The sequence below is a fragment of the Cinclus cinclus genome, chromosome 3 (genome assembly GCF_963662255.1).
Source record: "Cinclus cinclus chromosome 3, bCinCin1.1, whole genome shotgun sequence".
Classification (NCBI taxonomy): domain Eukaryota; kingdom Metazoa; phylum Chordata; class Aves; order Passeriformes; family Cinclidae; genus Cinclus; species Cinclus cinclus.
In genome coordinates, this window is record NC_085048.1 from 45,504,951 (window position 1) to 45,523,965 (window position 19,015).

General features: G+C 37.9%; 1 protein-coding gene across 1 annotated transcript in view; it reads right to left on the reverse strand.

Annotated features, from left to right (window-relative positions):
* Window positions 1-334: 334 nt before the first annotated feature.
* REV3L (REV3 like, DNA directed polymerase zeta catalytic subunit) overlaps window positions 335-19,015 on the reverse strand; it is a 111,634-nt gene continuing 92,953 nt past the window's right edge. Inside the window, exons 20-32 of the mRNA XM_062488968.1 lie at window positions 17,677-17,795; window positions 16,880-16,998; window positions 15,765-15,906; window positions 12,888-13,132; window positions 11,809-11,917; window positions 10,750-10,956; window positions 9,956-10,065; window positions 8,830-8,944; window positions 7,253-7,390; window positions 6,217-6,407; window positions 4,879-5,125; window positions 3,245-3,454; window positions 335-847 (exon numbers count right to left, since the gene is read on the reverse strand). Of these exons, the coding sequence (XP_062344952.1) occupies window positions 707-847; window positions 3,245-3,454; window positions 4,879-5,125; window positions 6,217-6,407; window positions 7,253-7,390; window positions 8,830-8,944; window positions 9,956-10,065; window positions 10,750-10,956; window positions 11,809-11,917; window positions 12,888-13,132; window positions 15,765-15,906; window positions 16,880-16,998; window positions 17,677-17,795 (2,093 nt within the window). The 3' untranslated portion in view covers window positions 335-706. The remainder of the gene's footprint in view (window positions 848-3,244; window positions 3,455-4,878; window positions 5,126-6,216; window positions 6,408-7,252; window positions 7,391-8,829; window positions 8,945-9,955; window positions 10,066-10,749; window positions 10,957-11,808; window positions 11,918-12,887; window positions 13,133-15,764; window positions 15,907-16,879; window positions 16,999-17,676; window positions 17,796-19,015) is intronic.

Genomic DNA, 19,015 nt, shown 5'->3' on the forward strand with positions numbered 1-19,015 from the left:
TTTGCACAGTTCCTCACAATGCCCCATTAATAGCTAAAGCAAGACAGCAATTTTTAGAAAATAATGTTTCAAAATGCTACACATGGTACTACTGCTTGCACAGTCTGATCAAAATAACAATCTACTTGGAATCAAGCAAAACTTAGGAGGAGATATACCAACCAACTTTAAAATTATCTGTATAAAAGTCATTGCACATTATTTTACTCAGTTGTTTGAAAAGTAAAAAAGTGTATTTACAAAATATTTCGCAGACAAACTTATAAAGTGAATGGATAATATATAAGTAACACGTCTTGATACTGACAGTTCAAGAACACACACAAATGGTTTTATCGTTTCAAGAGGTTTTTCAGTGCTCCTTCCTCCAGGAAGTAAACTTGACTTCTACTTTGAAATGGATTTACAAGATGTTACACAGAGCTATTTCAACATCAGCATTATAAAACAGTATGTTAGAAACATGAAAGGAAGAAATTTTTACATCTTAAAAAGTGAGCTATTCATAGATCAACAAATGGGTTGGGTTTGGTTTTTTAATTTAGGTATGGTAAGTGTTCATTATTTTTCAGATAATAAACCCAACAGTTAAAATGGAAATCCTGGACTAGGTGAGAATTGAAAAAGCACCATGCACAATAGTCTTAGTGTGGTAAACACTGAAGAAAAAAAAAAATAGCACCTGGAATCCTGTAACACAGATCATTTAAAACTGGTCAAGCAGCTGGCGGAGATAGGGTGCCTTTGACAGTTCTCTGCTCACTCTGGAGAGCTTGAAAAGTACTGGGCAGTTGAGGGAGACACACTGGATCTGCCGATCAAAGCAGCCTGTGCAGTTCTTGCATATCTGGATTACACGAGAAAAAGCAAAACAATTATTTTAAATGACACAAGCGAGGCATAAACCACTGGGGACTACTTAATCTTCAAGCCTGTGTCAGCAGAACAGGCACAGCCCTTCTGCACAGAGCTTCTCCTCAACATGAGGGGACCCACAGCAGCTCTTCTCTGCTCCAGCCTCTTGGGCTGCTGCCAGACAGCTCATTTGGCCACTGGTGAGGGGCTGGCAGCATCACCCACTGAACTGGGCAGAGAGCAGCAGCAGGACTCTACAGCTTGGGTTTCAATCCTGCTAATTAAGCTCTACTTGCCTGTGGAGGCACTTAGAAAAACAAAGTAAATAAGCTGACTGGGTTTAAACAAGGCAGTGTGCTCTATTTGCAATAAACTTACTCTCTATAAAAGTCTCCTAGTGAAAAAAGACAGAACTCTTATCCTGCAGTTATTCTCTGCAGAGAAAAGGGACTTTAAGTAATTAATTACTCATTCCAAGATCAGCTGTAATTAGAGTTTTACCTAGTTGGAGTCAATCACTCCCAACACAGAAGTACACAGGCCACAGAAGTTGCACTGCTCTCCTTGTTTGAGGAACTACTTTTTAATGCTGCTTGAAAGTACTTTTAACGTGAGATACCCGATGGAATAAATAGCAGCAGGCACAGTTTTTCCAAAGGTACATACCTTTAGGAAACTAAAGGCCCCTGCTTTGCTATTTTATTTTTAACAATGCCTTTGCAGCATTTGCCACCTCCAACAGTTTTTCCAAAACGCTAGAAATTTGCTTCCAACCACACCTGTTTTGTAACATTAAAATGTTACAGTTTATCCTATCATTCGCACAGCCTGATCAACAAACCCAAATTGTATCCCTTTGCTTCTAAAACTAGTTCTTTCTTTCTTTCCATGTTCCATGCTGATGCCAGGCCTGCATCAGCACCAACTCCCTGCAGACTGACAATAGCTGGAGAAGGGCAGCCCCTCCTGGCCAAGTCCCGCAGGTGGCACCTCAGAGAATACCAATCCTGTGACCAGATGGAACGGGATTTAAACAGCTGGTTCCAGGTTTGTAACCTCAGAACTACATCTATCCTAGCTCTTCTGAAAGAGGCTGGGGCTGGTTTAAATGTGAGGGACCAAACTAAATGATACTTGAGACATGTCCTAAGTTCAGTTTGTGCTGAGAAGTCTGTGGTTTTAACCTAGAGCACGTAATTTTTGAGTGCAGTTTAAAATAATTTACAGCTCAGTGTTACATCAGTTTTCTGCTGGCTCCAGCATGTCTATAATCTCAAAGGGCTAAAAATTTAAGCTGTGAAGGATGTATTTGCCTTCATATTAAAATAAGACAGATGATCTTACAGAGGCATCAAAAACTGACTGGGACAGGATCCCAGGCCTTGCTGAGCTGTTGAGTGTTGCAGGGACATGAGAATTTTCTAATCAAACTCGCTGATCCTTCTGTGGGGCTGGAGCAGTCTGACAAGTTCTGCTTTGTTCCGGAAGAGCAGTGCAAAGGGTTCAAAGTTTTTACAGCAGGAAAACTGCATAACATGAATTTCCTCATTTCAATGAGGAATGCCATTCACAATGAAGATAAGGGCAAATATTACAAAATACAGCAAGAAGTCCACACCTTAGTAATTAAATATTTATGAAGTGAATTACAGTGTGTTTTTAGCGACCCCATGAGAACTTATCAAATCAATGCTTAGATTCAGGAACATTTATATCCCAGACGTTCACACAAGTCTTTAAAATGGTTTGCGTGCTAATGCTAAAAATACATTTTAACTAAAATATTTACTAATTATAAAATATGACAGTATGAAAATTTGGTGAATGTATGCATATGTTTCCACAAGGGGAGGCACTGTGCTTTGCTGTTATATATTCATGAGCACAGTCAGCTACCCTCTTAATTGACTTCTAGCTCAAGGGGAAAAAGCAGCTTGGAAAATTCCTATCGAGAGGAAAGGTAACAAGAAAATCCCCAAACTAAACTACATCCATGTTACACATATAAATAAATAAATTTTCTGGCCCAAACATTTTTGGTTCTAGAACATCATCTTTTATTTTAATGCAAAAAAGTGAATCTTTTACACTCTCAGAGCTCTCTGTCACTATATAATGGGGCCTACAAACAACCCCTAAAAATCAGAAGAAAATGAGAAAAGCATCTTCTGTTCTGATCCCCTCCTTTGCCTTAGCTTTCCACAAAGCCTGGGAGAGTAACATCTGCTGTGGCTGCCTTTGACAGCAATGGGAAAAGCAAGCAAGCTGGAGCACATTTAACATCAGGACCATACCTCCCATTTCTGTCAGGAGTATTCAGTAACACACTGCTTTGAAATTTCAGCCTCTGTCTTTTGCTGACAGACATCTGACAATGCTTTAATCGTACCTGGACCAGCTGTTCTTGTTTACGCTCCAGCTCTCGGATTTCTTGGTTGAGAATCACTGCCACATGCTGTGGCTGGCTTCTGCATTTATTACAGATCCCATACTGGGTCAGTTCGTCACACACGGGACAGTGTAAGGTTGTGAAATACTGGGAGATGGTGCCTTTGCGTCCTTCTAGCTCAGTGCGAGCAGCTGAGGCAGCCTTCTGAATCTGTTAAGAAAAATAACTAAGAGGTAATGAACTTCCAAGAAAGCAGCTTGCCTTATTCCTAGATTGCATACTTTTTTTTTCCCCAAAGGAGTACGAAAGTGCAAGGTCTGCAAGGCATGGGTTCATACACAAATTATGAACATGGATCACAGCACTCTGAAGTGTGCAGCACTGGCCCTGAAGTGATACACTGAACAGAGCCTTCCCCCACACCTATTTCACAGGGAATCTGTAAGCAGAAAAATCCTTGGTCACATGCTTAACTTTTGATCTCACCTCAAACTCTGCCTCCTAAAGCTGTTCCTTTTTTAGGTGCTGATCTGATTCACATCCACATGTGCCCTGGCTGCAGCCCCAGTGGCTGCCTTCTGGATGCTGCCTGCCCTCGAGTGTCAGTGCTGGGCAGTCCTGGGCACAGCTCTGCCATGGTGCTTTGGTCCATGGCACGAGCTCATGGCTCTGATTTCCTTGGACAAGGCTCCACCACTGGCCCATCAACTTGGGAAGTGTGTTCTCTGCACTTACTCCTGCTGCTGCATGACTTTTGCTTTGTGTTATCCTTCACTCTCCTGCCGCTCTGCTCCCTGTGAGTTCCTTGCTGCTCCTTGGCCTTGCAGAAAGCCAGGGCTCTTTTTACCTTTTTAGAACAGCTTGTTGGAGATACTTAAGGTGACTGCCATGGTGCCATTGGAAAGGTAAAGAAAAGAAGAACTGAAGTCAATCAAGGCTGTATTGGGAAATACTGCTATTCTGCTATATTGCAGTGGGAACACAATGTATTACCATGCTGCTGAAGTCTGTTCTGAGCAGAGTAACCGAACTACACAGATACACTGTCTTACACCATCCTTTTTTGTCAGGGGAATCGCTAACTAAAATCCAGCTACCTAATGCTTCTCTTCCTGCTTCGCAACGACTTTTAGGGAAGTCATGTTTGTATATACTGGTTTTACATTTCTGGTGATACAAATTTTTCAAGTGTTCCTGCTGCTGGGGCATGCCACCTTTGCTATACAAAGGAAAGATTTCCAGAACATTTTGGAAAAACAGGAGATCCAACATCTAATATAGAGAGATTTAAAAGATGGTATGGCCAAACAGATGCACATACACATACTGCTAAAAATACAGGGTTATGGCAAAATATTATCTTAAAACTATAGAAGGGACCAGGAAATAGAAGATGACCGTGATCAACCCTGCACAGAAGGGCTGGCTATAAAAATGATTTACTGTGTGAAAAAAAAAAAAACCCACACAGAAGATCTAAGGATCAGGACTGCATATTTGAGCATCAAACACTGTTTCACAAAATAACCTTTGCTGCTGCCTCCTATCAACCTCATTCCACTAAAAGTCACAGCAAGGCCAAACACTGCACACAGATGCATGGCACTTGCTAACTCCTGTTTGAGAACACTCACCCGGGGCAGCTCGTGGTACCAGCTGAAGACGTCTATGCCAATGAGCGAGAACACCCTGGCCAGGGGGGGCAGGATCTGCTTGGTGATGTAGTAGGTGGCGTTGAGCCTCAGGCTGGGGTCCTGCAGCACTTCGAGGGGCCGCCGGACGAGCTGGATCAGGGGCAGGCCGGGCATGCCGTACACAATGACGTAGGGCACGCGCTCCCCAACGCGCGGCTCAGAGCGACGGTCATAGGCAAGCATTCTCCTGTCAAAACACAGCCTTGAGAATGCATCCAGAGGCAATTTCACAGCTCTTGCATTTGCCTGTAAGCTTACCCATCTGGTTAGATTAGTTGCTCTCCAGATGACTGGAGTTAGTGCCTTTTATGAAGCACAGGACCAAAATGTTTCATTTTTAATTTGTCTCGTGATTGGACCTAAATTTTAGAACTTGGGACACAAGCGCTAAAGACACAGTCTGCTTCAGGTCACTTAGATTTGAACGCAGATTGTTTTCCAGCTACCACTTCCTTAAAGAAATATTTTAATACGGAACAGCCAGGGTACTAAAAAGAGCTCATGTACAATTTGCTTTCTGGTCAAATTCTGGTCCTTTGCTTTCTGAGATTGCTAGCTCAGTGGAATGCTATCTGCTTCAAATTGAATTATCCTTTGCTCAGAAAGCAAAGGACAATTCAATTTGAAGTAGTTATCAGTTTTTTATTTAAAAACTTTTATCAGTTATTTTATTTAAAATGCATAGCTTAATTGGAAGACCTTTGTATTAAGCAAGGTGATAAAATATTCCACCTAAAATTATCTATTTTTCTGTTAAGGATAGATCAAGGATATCAACAGGATGAAATATTACCTTTAAGTAAGGTACTTAATTAAAAATAAAAAGCTATGCCGGGTAATGTATTTCACAGCACTAAGAGACATCACTGTCACAATTTGTAACATATCTAATAACCATGAGTAATGAGTAATCTTGGAGCCCTTGTACAAAACCCAAACTGTAAGTAACAGAAGTGAACACACTATTACAGTGTCCTGACAAGAGTTTCCTCTTCAACCTGTGGCTCTTTCCAGGACTACAAAATAGCTTTCTAGGACCATCTCTATTCACACACAGAAGAAAGTCAGGGACAACTGCTTCAACAGTATTCCAAGGAGACATCTGACTGCTACCTGTAACTTGACAGTACAAAGGTCAAGAGAAAAATCCACAATCTGCTACCCATAACATGTCAATACAAAGATCAAGGAAAAATCCTATGAGCTACTACCCATAACCCGTCCGCACAAAGGTCAAGGTAAGAAGTATCTATGATCAGCACTTCTTGATCTCATTACCTGGTGATTTCCAGAGCAGGTACACAGGCTCCGGGTTTGTATGCTGAGCTCCCTCTGTACTCTTTTGCAAAGATGAAGTCCTGCATGCTGGCTTTTCCTTCCAGTAACTTCATGCATTGATTCTGAACATACTGCTTGATCTGACTTATGTCCCGTGTTTCAAATAGCAGCTTGATAGAACACTCAAGTATCTTTACAGCCAAAAGAGAAAGGTCAGAAAAACATGTACGTTTGAATAAAAAGGAATTAATTCCAATTAATTCAGTAAATTACATGGAAATATAAATACACAGCTTGGAAAAAGTACCAGTGGTGAACTAGGATATTGATAGGACAACAAGCTGCAATCTCTTCCACTCAAAAGACATTCATAAACACATTACTGGACAACTTTTTCCTCAGTTTGCCATATCTTTCATAACATATCATCCATACTCCAGCACTAAGATTTTTTCAACAATTATACAAGTTTCCAAGTATGAGAGAAGATGCTTTTTTCCTGCCACCTAAAATATTCTGCCATGACTTTAGTAATCCCTTCTATGTGGTTACCTTTTTTAGTGGCATAAATTTCTTTCATTTTAGCTAAGAACAAGATTTCCTAATTTCTTTTTAATCTCTCAATACACAGCTTAAAATAAACAGCAAGAAAGCGTATTTTAAAGCAATTCTTAGCTGAACTAGATTTATGTATGTGAGCTATTTGGAAGATAGATCAATGTGTCTCACTCATTTTGCAGTAATACTTCCAGTTGAAATGAACTGAATCAAGAATGGTCTTTAAGAGGGCTTACATGGGCCAAGGGCTTTTTACGAGGTTTTTAGGGGATGGAATATAAGCTGTAAAATACAAGTCCTTGTAATGCTGTAAAAGATCTTAAATTTATCTTTCAAATGGCTCACACAAGAAAAACAGGTTAAGACACCTCTAAGACACAGGTTAAGACACCTAGAAACTCTTGAGAAAGGATAAATAAAAAATGAAATAAGAGAAGATTATAATTTTAATTCAGGAAGAAATCTACGAATACTTTACCTTGGAAACGGCAGGACAGGAGTCCCTTCGGACTGTCTCTATACCTTTTGCATCAAATACTGGGTCCTTCTGGTCCAGTGTTTCATACATGTAACCCACATACCTCTTTTTAGTTTGCAGGACACATGGCAAGTAGACCTGGAATGTTTAGAAAGAAGACAACCCAGTCTGGATTGTGTTGGGAATATAAGGTGATTTTAAACATGGTTTCCTAAGGAATACTGTGCTTTGTTGGTTGGTTTGTTGGGTTTTTTTGTTTGCTTGCTTTTTGTTAAATCATTACAACTGATAAAACAGATCAAAGGGCTCTTAAAGGATGGCTGAGGAAGTTGGGATTCTCCATTCTTAAATCACTTCATATTTCATTTATATGAAGCTCAGATGGAAAGTGACACACAGTATAAATTGCTGCAAGTACCTTTACTTTTCTGGATTGCACCTGTCACCATTTCTAATGTAACTTATTATCTTTCTTTCTTATAAAGACAACTTCATTTTAAAAATCAGAGAAGAAAATGTTCCTAGCAAAAGTACTGGCTCAGAACGTTCTGTTTTCAAATTTTATCTAATAAGGAGATGCCAAAAATCTGCTACTATCTCCATTAGAAGGAAAGTATGCTTTTTAAATGCCTGTGCTTGGAGAACAGTTTTCTCAGGAAAGGATTTTTAGGGTCAAGGTCTCTTTTGCTTGTTTTCTCTGATCTCTTATTTCATTCTTGATTGTGTAAGTATTCCTTGACTACTTTCAAATGAAAGAATGGAGAACAATTTCTTCTTTGTAGTGTCACTAGGATAACACCACATCTTCCTGACTCTCATGGAAGAGGGAGCAGTGAGTTTAGGTTGCCTCAGTGAGTTTAGGTTGCTTAAAAATTTTGGTTGAACTTGTTGAGTCAGGTATGTACTTTGAAAATATCCAGACCACCATTTCTACTAATGCTAACTGACCTGAACACCTTCCTAATGACTTGACAGTGACAAACTTCAGCAGAATCAGTAACATATTGCCTTACTCTTTTATAAAAGATTTGTGGTGGTGATTATTTCTTTCAAAAGCCTACTGAAAGGATTTTTATGATTTTTTATTTTACAAGCATATGTATCACGTGGACATATGCTGAAGTGTGCTAAGGCTGGCTGAAAAATAAGTATCAGGCTTGTAATGAATGCACTGGAATTGGGGATGGTGAACATTTTCTCTGCTAAGTTACACACACATTGATTCAATTGCAGGTATACAATACCAAACCGAGGGAGATATTTCCAAAAATTGATGAGACAGGAATTCAAACTACCTGATGCTGCCAGCACAACAAGCCACTGATGTGAAATTAGGAATATTTCTTTTTATTGTTCACACTGTAGTGCTCCTCTGATAAGGTCTCTGAGGCATTAAGGAGCTTGCAATATCCTCACAGAAACAGCACAGCACATGACTTGTTTACCCTTACATTAGGGTTCAGAAAAATCTTTTCTCTTCACCTTTTTTTTTTAAGGTTTCTTTTGTTTGGCTTTTGTTTTGTTGCTGTTGTTTTCGTAACGCCTGAAACATTTCAAGCAAGATATTTTCCTTTTACCTTTTCAAACTTCAGTTTAACAGGCTTGGGATTTGTTGCTGTTACAGCTTCAGCAATTTCTTGACCAATCTTAAAAGACTGCTCCTTTGTGGCTCCTTTCAAGAGTACAAACATGCTACAAGAAATCAGACATTGGAAGTGAGTGCCAATCTATTCAACACAGTTCCTGAAAATTATGAGGTACTGTTTCCTGGTAGCAAGGCAGGGATTTTATCACAAGTTGTACTCCCTTTCTTCAGCTAGAAAAGCCAAAAATCTGAGGAACTTTGGTGTTCAGCATGAGATGTGGAGTGCCAAAGGGCCGATGGATGCTGTAACTATCTGATGAGGCAGGGAATGGGCTGCTCTCAGGCACTGCAAAACTGCAGCTCCCAGGAAAGACTTTCAAAGAGCTCTCTCTGGTATGCTTTTTTATCCCCACTATGGGCAGCAGCAGGATTTTACTTCCTTTCTCCAACTTTTTTTTTAATGAAACCACTATGAATTCAGTATCTTTGAAATGTCAAGTCTTTTATCAGATCTGGCTGAAATCAGCCACTGGATTCATAAGTTATTAAGAAAGGATAGCCAGACAAGCTTTGTTTCGCAATGGCTGAAAAATTATCCAAGTGTGGAACAGATATGGATATGCCTAGAGCATGGCTATTTTTTAGACTGACTGAGAAAATGTATGTCAGGCAGCCTAATAATATCTTTGTATGCTCTGGTGGCTGCTTTTGAATTGTATCCGCTTCTGAAGTTTAAAACAGTGCCTTCCTCGAGGTGCAATGCCTACTGTGTTATATATACTCTATTTTTCTGAAGCCATAAAAATGGCATCAGAAATAGGCACAAAAATCATAATTTGGTGAATAAGTTTATATTCATTCACAACTGAAAAAATATTTCCCCCCTCTTCCTGTTCCACATAATTTTCAAAAGAAAGAAAACCTTTAAAGTGATTAAAGAAACCTGAGCAAACTCAGTATTATTCACTTTGCATATTCTGCAGGCATTAAGCAACATCCAAAGAGGATCCACATACCCTTTTCAGCGTCATAAATTCACCTTGCTCAGACAAAAGCCAATCTATCTTTGAAGAACTGTTATGATTTTAAGACATTTTATGAAGCAGACCATGAATTACCTGTCTGTATCACCGTATACAACATGAGCACCCCATTTTTTGGTATCATTCACCAGTTTAATGGCACGCTCCAGTGTTTCTCTGGCTTTGTGGACAATGCTGTCTCCAATCTGCAAAGTTAGATTGAAAATGTTTATTCTACTGCCAAACCAAATACTAGCTCTTGGTAAACATGGCCTGACCATGCTAGATCTTGTTACGAAAACACTGTATTGAGATGATATATTTTATTTCATGGTTTAAATGCATATAATAAATATATTTTAACTTACCCCAAAATAACAAGAACTAAAAGAAAAAATGATCAAAAATTATTAAATATTAAAATAAAGAAAAATTTGTTTTAAACTTCTATGGAAGTATTAAAAATCTATGGAGCAAGACAAGACTGTTCAGGATTGTTTTTCTCTAGTTTTTAGATTCTGCTGATTCCTATGAAAGCTAAGAAAAAGCTATAATGTTTCATTTTATTTCCACTATTAGAACTGTAATCCAATCTACCTTTGGAAACAGTTCTACAGAAATGCCAACTCCAAATGCCCCTTTACAGGAAGAAGAAGAGGAGGAAGAAGGAGGAGGAAGAAGGAGGAAGAGGAGAAGGAGGAGAAGAAAAAGAAGGAGAAGACTTTTATGTTTTTCTGGAAGACCACAAATAAATCCTAAGTTGCTGATTTTCAGTACTGCAAATTAAAACAGCTTTTCTGAAGGTATTTCAGTTTGTTTCAAATAATAACATTATGTTTCTGACTAGTGTCTTTCCAACATTTTTATATATTTTTACCTGCAACCCTTACCTCAGTGCATGGCATTCTTCCAGAAAAATTAGCAGCAGTATAGCCAAAAGTAAAATTAGCTATATATTTAAGACCCAACTGACGAGCTTCAAGCATTCGAGTCACAGCCTTGTCATGCTTATAAGCCTTCATTGATTGTTTCACCATTATCCTGGTCTTCAAGATTTCTTCTAGCATCCTTGGCAGCACACCCTTTCTTACGGAAGGCTGCCGTACAGGGAACAAAGAAAAACATGGTGTTAGAAAGCCCAACATATTAATTTAAAAGTAAAATTACACCTCTGAACAGTTAGTTAACCACTGATAGGAAAACAAATTAACTAGCAAGATGCCCTAACCACCAACAGTTTGGCTTTTGCCACAAATATTACAAGGAACCTAGAATACGGGCAAAGCTCTTAAGGACAGAACAAATAGCTTTTTGCTCTTTGTATTCATCAGCCCTGCTGATGCAATATTTAGATAACCTTATTAACTGAAATGGGCCTTCAATATTTAGCTGTTAATTCTCAAATTATTAAATGCTGAAGGAACATTATCTTTTAAAAATTCTGCAAATATTCTTTACTTGAAGTTTTTGTTTTACATTAAATATAAGTATGCTGGTGATTGCCTATCTATTTTTAACAGCTCCAGGCTGTATTTATTATACATTAGCCAGCAGGACACATTACAAAATGAGAACAATAGAAAGCAAGTCAGGGAGTTTCATTTCCCAAATCATCACCCTTTTTCTAAGAAAGCATTCTGCTATACAGGCAGGAGAAAAATGAATTGTTACACACAGATAATTACTGTTTGATCCCCAAACTGCACAAGTAAAATACAGTTTAATTATAGATGAAATAAGCCTTCAGTATAAAGGAAAGCGTAAGACATTTTACTTCCTGAAATGCCAGAAGTTCAGCACTTTGACAAATATCAAAAACATTGTGAAATGAGAGAATGAACCTTCCCTTTCTGCTCTTAATGCAGCGAAATATTAACTGCAATATCAATTTGATCTTAAGTCAGCCAACAAGCAGTGAAAATGCTGTCACAGAGCACTAATATCATTACCTTGACAAAAGCTACTCCACTGGGTGACACTGTGATATCATGTCTAATCTGGTAGAGTAAGTCAGGAGGTACTCTCAGAGATGTACAACCAAATTTGAATGCATCATACCTAATAAAGAGAAAATTTAAATATGAGGACAATTCATTAATTTACAGACTAATCAAGCAAAAACATCAGCTCACATTAAAATGCTAATAATGCCAGCAAGGACAGAATAATCTCAGGTATAAACAAATGTAACATAATTTCAAATTTCTTAGCTACATAGAGAAGGTTCTAGGAACAAAGTAGTAATAAATAACTAAATTCCAATGCATATACAATTTATCAATTCTGCTCTGTGTTATGAATTATTACAAAACACTGAGTTAGTGAAGGCAGGTATTCAATACTGTAATCCCCTGTGGAAACCATGCATGTTTACCAATTACCACACTGCACTTACTTTCTCCCTACAAATTCAGAATTTCAAATCAGAAACTTGAAAACCTGATGGTGACACCTAGCAATTATTGCAGGCATCTTTCTGTTCTTCAAAATACTGTTTTACAGAGGTAATTAGAACGAGCAGTGAGATCTTTTTCCAATTAACAGAATAACTGTTAAATTCAAAAAAGATGCTACAAAGAATAACTCAATTGTACCTTTTAATTTTTAGTGATTCGAACCAGAGTGAACTAGAAGTGATACAGGAACAATCATAACTCATTAAGGAATGACCCCAGTCTAGTTTTGAAGACAGAATTTGAATTTATTCTGAAGCAATTTTAAAAACCAGCATTACCACAATAATCAAAGAGGTGTACATACACACATGCCCAGAGCTGCTTCCAGGGGTTTTTAAGAGAACAGAATCTAATTCTATATTTAATTAAAAATACATATTGATGCGTATATGTATGTATATACACACATGCACACACCCACGTGGTAGATTTTTGTCATCTGCATTGTGTAACAGAAAATGGTGTTATTCACATGTGCCCATTGTTTCCAATGGCAACCACGGGTTCTCGGAACCTTAGGAAAGACACTCAAGTGTCTATGGAAAGATTGTGAGAAAAGAGTAACAACTTACTTCCCCAAGTTTTCCACATGCCCCAGGCAGGTAGAAAAACAGTAGTTGTATGCTATGACGATGGAAGGATATAAGGACTGGAAATCCAAGACAAGAACAGCATTGCTGTAGAAGCGGGATTCTGGCTCCATTATCAAGGGAACACACTGTGGGGCTTTCATCTGAGCTCGCTGCTGGACACTGGGAGTCACAGCAATGTAGTTCATGGGCTTTGCGATGCGCAGCATCACAGACTCCACACGGTACTGCAAAACAGTTTGGAGATAATCATTATCATTTCAAAAGCGCAGAACAAACATGTATTAACTAGTGCAAACACACTTATATTTCCTGAATTTCAACTAGCAGTTTAAATAAATGCTTTTCCAAAATAAATAGCCATGCTCTTAACATATATTTTAATTCTATTTTATCACTAGATCATCTTCAATTCCCTTCAACCCCTAACCATTCTATGATTCTGTATTTTGTATTACATACAGTGGAACTTTTCCATGTGTTTCCTCTTTGTTTAGCCCTAAACACTGAAAATGGAGTACTTTTTATATATGGAAAAAGTAAACATCCAACAGGCTTCAACAATGTATGTGGATGGCCATGCTACTGTCAGTGAATGAGCATTTGCTGAACTGTAGTACTGTTAGACTTGCAGATCACCAAGGAAAACAAAGTATAATACTCACTAAATGCACTGGGTATCATGCTTTCTCCCTGATGCCACAAGTAGAACAGGAAGAATGAGGTGCTTGTTTTATGCAAGACACCACAAAATGTAGTATGTGTAGCTGGTAACAAGAGGAAAAAACCTATCCCTATTAATTTATGTATTCCTCAATGCTTTACTGAAGGCTTTACAAGCACAAATGGGCAGCTGTCCATTCACAATAAAAACCAAAACAGCTGAAAGCTACATACATGGGTAGCAAGGGACTGAAAATTCCAAAATATCGAAGAACAATTCTATGTAAGTGTAAAATCCTGTGCTTTGCAAGTAACTAAATCACTATTAAAGACCATCTGCCTGACACACTATGCATTCAATCATTGTACTGAATGGGTTAGATATAATTTCTTTAACCTTGAAGTTATAAATGAACTTACAGAACCAACAGCTTTAATAACACCTTGCACCTTAAAAAGAGGTTGGGGTTTGATGTGTAGTTAGGGAGCAACATTAACTGTCACTGCTGCCTTGCACTAATTGCACACTAATTTGAGTCCAGTGATGAACTTGGGTATATGACAAGGTGGTCAGGAACTGGTTCCAGCAACAGGCAGATTGTTTTTTTAAACCTAGTTTTCACAGCATCATAGAATTTAGGCTGGAAAAGACCTGTAAGATCACCAAATTCAACTGTTAACCCAGTGCTGCCAAGCATCACATCTACACATTTCTTAACTCCAGGGATGGTGACCCTGGACAGCCTGTTCCAATGCCTCATTATCCTCTTGTAGAAGGAATTTTTTAATATCCAATCTAAACCAGCCATAGAACAAATTGAGGCCATTTCCTCTTGCCCTATTGCTCCTTACTTGGGAGACTCACTCACCTCACTACAGCCTCCTTTCAGGGAGTTGTAGAGAGCAATAAGGACACAGTGCCATTTTTGTTATCTAGAAAGTTTCAATTGAAACAGAACATATGTGCACAGAAGGGAAGAGAAAAGAACAGTCAGGATAGAAAATGCAGCACGCTTCTGTTGTTCACTCCCACTCACAGACATCTGAGAAAATGACAGGCAGAACAGTCTTTGTGGGCTGCAATCATGACAGTTTAAGCATATCCATGTTGGCAATATGCCAGTCCCACACTTACTGTCCCTAACTGTGCATTTCTCTTCCCTTGCTCTAACAGTGGTATTTTCTGTTAATATGGTAAACCAGATTGGGCAGCTGAACTGGCAAATACCTACTGAACACTGCCATGGTTCTGCTGATGATGCCTGCCAGCCTACTCCCCTTTTCCCCCAAATATAGGGTCATTACCAGAAAGACCAATGAGAACCTGCTCTGGGTCAAGAGATGACACAAGCAACTGCACTCTAAGAAAAAAAGATGGCAAAAGTTTTTTAATATGATAGAATTGTTAAGGAAACTGAAGCTTTAGACACTCCCATATCTGGCTGGCTTATGATATAATAAAAGAGCTGTAACACATGACAGAGTACCTGACTCATTTCAGGTGCTGTTCTGGTCTCACATGTGGCCATGAAAGCAGTTCAGTTAGCCTAGTCAGTCACAGTCTGGGCAAGGAAAGCTTTTACTATTACTGGAGACTGCTGGGCTCCCAAACAAAGTACACATTTTGCTCTGTTCTGCTCCCTTTTTCCTCTGATGCTGGTATCAAAAAACCAAAACTATGAACATCTTGCATGACACGTTTTTAATAAACCCAGAACCCCTCTTATTTTAACATCTCACCCAGAGGTCTGCTGCACCAGAAATATCACTTAGAAAATATTCAATGCTGCTTTGTCTGCCCTTAAAGAAACTAATCTCATCTTTCTAAAACATGATCAATTATATTTTTTAGTGTTTTAGAAAGCACTCATTTTCAGTCTCATCTAAGTGTGAACAATAACAACTCAAAGGGAAAGTTTAGCGCTCCCGAAGGCAGTAGAAAATATTCACAGGTGTGACTGCATTTCGGGAACTCTATTTTTAACTGCTATTTTTAAACTCTGAGATTAGGCAATTCAAAAGCAGCAATAATATATTGAACAGTATTCTTTATGTTTCAATTTTCTGTTAATTCATGTTAACAGCCTTCTGTGACCCTATGAAAATACACATATGGACTGAGAAGATACTGAAGAACTAGAACATTTTGTGAAAACTGTTCTGGTTTTGTGGAGTGTAAGGAGAATGTACTCTTACCTGGGAGCCTCTTGTTAATACATGTAAGAATTGAATGCCAAAAAGTCTTGCCATTTCACTTGTTCTGTCAATCAAATCCAGTTTTTCTAACAACAGGAGATTTCCACGAACCCGGCTAACATAATGATCAACCATTTTCCATCTGTGAGAATGAACACGTCATTATAAACAATCAGAACAGTGCTGCTCTTTCAACTAAGACAAATGTATTTTTATGGTGACTAGCAACAAACCAGCAAATAAGATTTTCCTCTAGAACATTTTCATAGAGGAAAGCTCTTTCAAAAGTGTGGCATATATAAAGATACACTTAAGTATTCTAAAGATATACACAGAATATGTTATAGCAAGCTACAGTTAAGGCATCTCACAATGACATTCTATATCCTGTTCTCCTCACTGCCCCAAAGGATTACTCAAACAGACACAACTACCTCCTCATCTCTTTACAAGTTTTTGAGCTGAGTGGACCTTTGTGGAAACATCCTTCTGTATTAAGAATGCCTGTCACAGCTGAACATAAATTCATAATTTCAGTATAAAACACATTTCCACTTAGTTACAATATTCAACTTTAACAGAAAATTTTATGTATGTCTCAAACAACATGCAGATTAGTACTCAGTTTCATGAACTGTTCCTATCACACAATACCAAACTGCTTTGAGAAGAGTGAAGTTGAATGTGATAAATAGCATATGGAGGTATTTTTAAGCAGCTATAGCTACTGTCCTAACATCTTGTGTGTTGTTTTGTAATACTTTTAAGCCTATCTTGCCTGACATGCACTTGAAGTGAAACAGAAGCCTGGCAGTTCATTAAAAGCCCTTCTGATGAATAGTATACACAAAATAAAATAAAGACATTACAGAACTCCAAAACAGTACAACTCTTCAGGTATGTTGAGCATGTAATTGAAAATATTTAATATTGTAATATTGAGGGTATAACTATACACCATCCAAGTATATAAGCTCATGCTGCTACATACACACTATTCTAGTGCCCGAGCTAAATCGATTATTTCTTCCTGTGGTGACTTTACCTTATACCTACCCAATGTTAAAGAATCTGGCCTTAGAAAAGGCAAACAAAATGGATTATTAGATCATTACCTGTAGACATCTGCCTTATTGTCAAACCAATCAGACAGAACTCGGAACGTAAATAAAGGAAAACGATGATGAAGAACATGAAAGCCCACATTTTCAAAAGTGTAATTTGTTAGATTCACCTAGAAAAACACAGTAGACATGTCAAGATGCATGATGGCTTTCATAATCGAAAAATCTCTACTCTTCAAAAACTGCAAGAACTAAATCTATTAATGTCTTATTAGTATTTTGTTTTAAAAGCTAGTATTTATTCTTAGAAATCCCTAACTGTTTACAAGTCAGGAAAAAGCATCCCTTACCAACTAGAAGAAAAGAATAGACAGAATTAAGCAGTTCATAAAGATCAGGTCTGAACTTGGTCAGAACAAGATTTGTAAAGACTGGGCTATTTGAGTATTAAATGGAAAGTTATAAATGGAAAAAAAGATAATCTGACATCTTAAAATATGTTCAAGTACTTAATGTAGTAAAAAGCACCACACTAGACAAATTCTTAAAACAAGTAAGTTGTTCTCAAAACCCATAAATCAGTGAAAAGGAGTACAATTAAGAAACATTACTGAAAAATAAGGGCTTCAGTACTTTACAGTTTAGAGATATGCAAAACCCATTCTCACAAACTGGCAAACTACTCTATTTGAAAATGTGTACAAAGAAAAAATATCTAGAAGTTACACAAGTTACATGAAACAAAGTCAACAATAAAGACTTCCATTGTGACAAAAAACACTTTCAACAAAGTCTGCAATAATTAAAAAACCTAGTAAGTCAAAACATTAACCTTTTAAAAAATTTACCTCATGTCTCATCATTCTCCAAACATTCAAGACAATTCGCCCAACAATATTTATTTCACTCATTGTATCCGCTCCGTATTCATCCAGCTCGGTGGCAAATCTGTTCTCTTTATTTTCATCTAAAGACATTAAAGGAGACTATATTTAGACTAGTTATAAGACAGTCAAGACCAGATTAAGCCATCCTTCTTCCAAATCTGTGCTCTCCAGAAAAATAAGAATTAATAAAGAATCCGCAAAATTCTTTATTTACCAGTTATCCACACAATCTCTAAATAAAACCCCCCATGTTTTTCTGCTCTTGCCCTTCGTAGAGAACTTACTTTGGTTTCACTGAAACAGTGTCCAAGGCAATATATTCTCCATAGTGAATATACTGGTTATGCAATACTGAAAGTTACTTGAGAATCAGTTGAACATGCAAACTGGCATAAAAAAATAATTTAAAAAAAGTGATTTCTGCCCTAAGGAGTTTATAACTCAAAGCTTTAATTGCAATGATCTTCCACAGCCTGAACAAGATCAGGGGAGAGAAAATTCAGTCTCTTTCATAAAGTAAAAGGAAACCCACTGCAGTGGGAGCAGGTAGAAGCAAGTTCTGGATAGCACAGGGAGAAGGAAATAGGAAGGAACTGATGCAGAGGCAGAAGCAGCACTCTAAATCTTTCTGTGAGACAGCAGTGACTAAAGTAGAGAAATATATCCTCTTTTGCCCATCCTTGATTTTTGTCATGCTTTGGAATACTGCAGCACAAGAGAAGACAACCTTTTTAATATACATTTCTTTAAACTCTCTTTTTTTCAGCCATTTTAAGTCTCCAGTTTTGGTGCTCTTTCCAGAGTTTACACAGATGTTTTTTAAAATGTACCACACAGACTAAAATCCATTATGAAAACACACTGATTGTCAGTCTTATTTCTTATTAGTTTAATAGGAGAGAAATCACTTCAAGGCAATCTCCCCACAATTCTAAATCCATACCCATTTTTAACTGCTGGTTGCTTTGTATTCTGCCACCACTCATTTATCAGGTACAGCACAGCCTGTATGTAGCCTACTAAAAGAAAGCAGAACATTTTGGACAGAGAGTGTAGAAGTGTGGATACACACTGCTTTGCAATAATGATCAGAACTGAACAATTACGTCCTTAGACAGCCATGAAGAACATTTACCCTTGATGAGAGAAGTAAGAATTGCCTGAAATGCTGCAGAACTGCTATGAAACAACATAATACAGACTAATTTTGTATGTTGATCTTCAAATGTGTGCTAGATCAATGAAAATATGGTTAAGAAAACCTATTTGTCATTTACTGACCTTATCAGTAAATCACAGA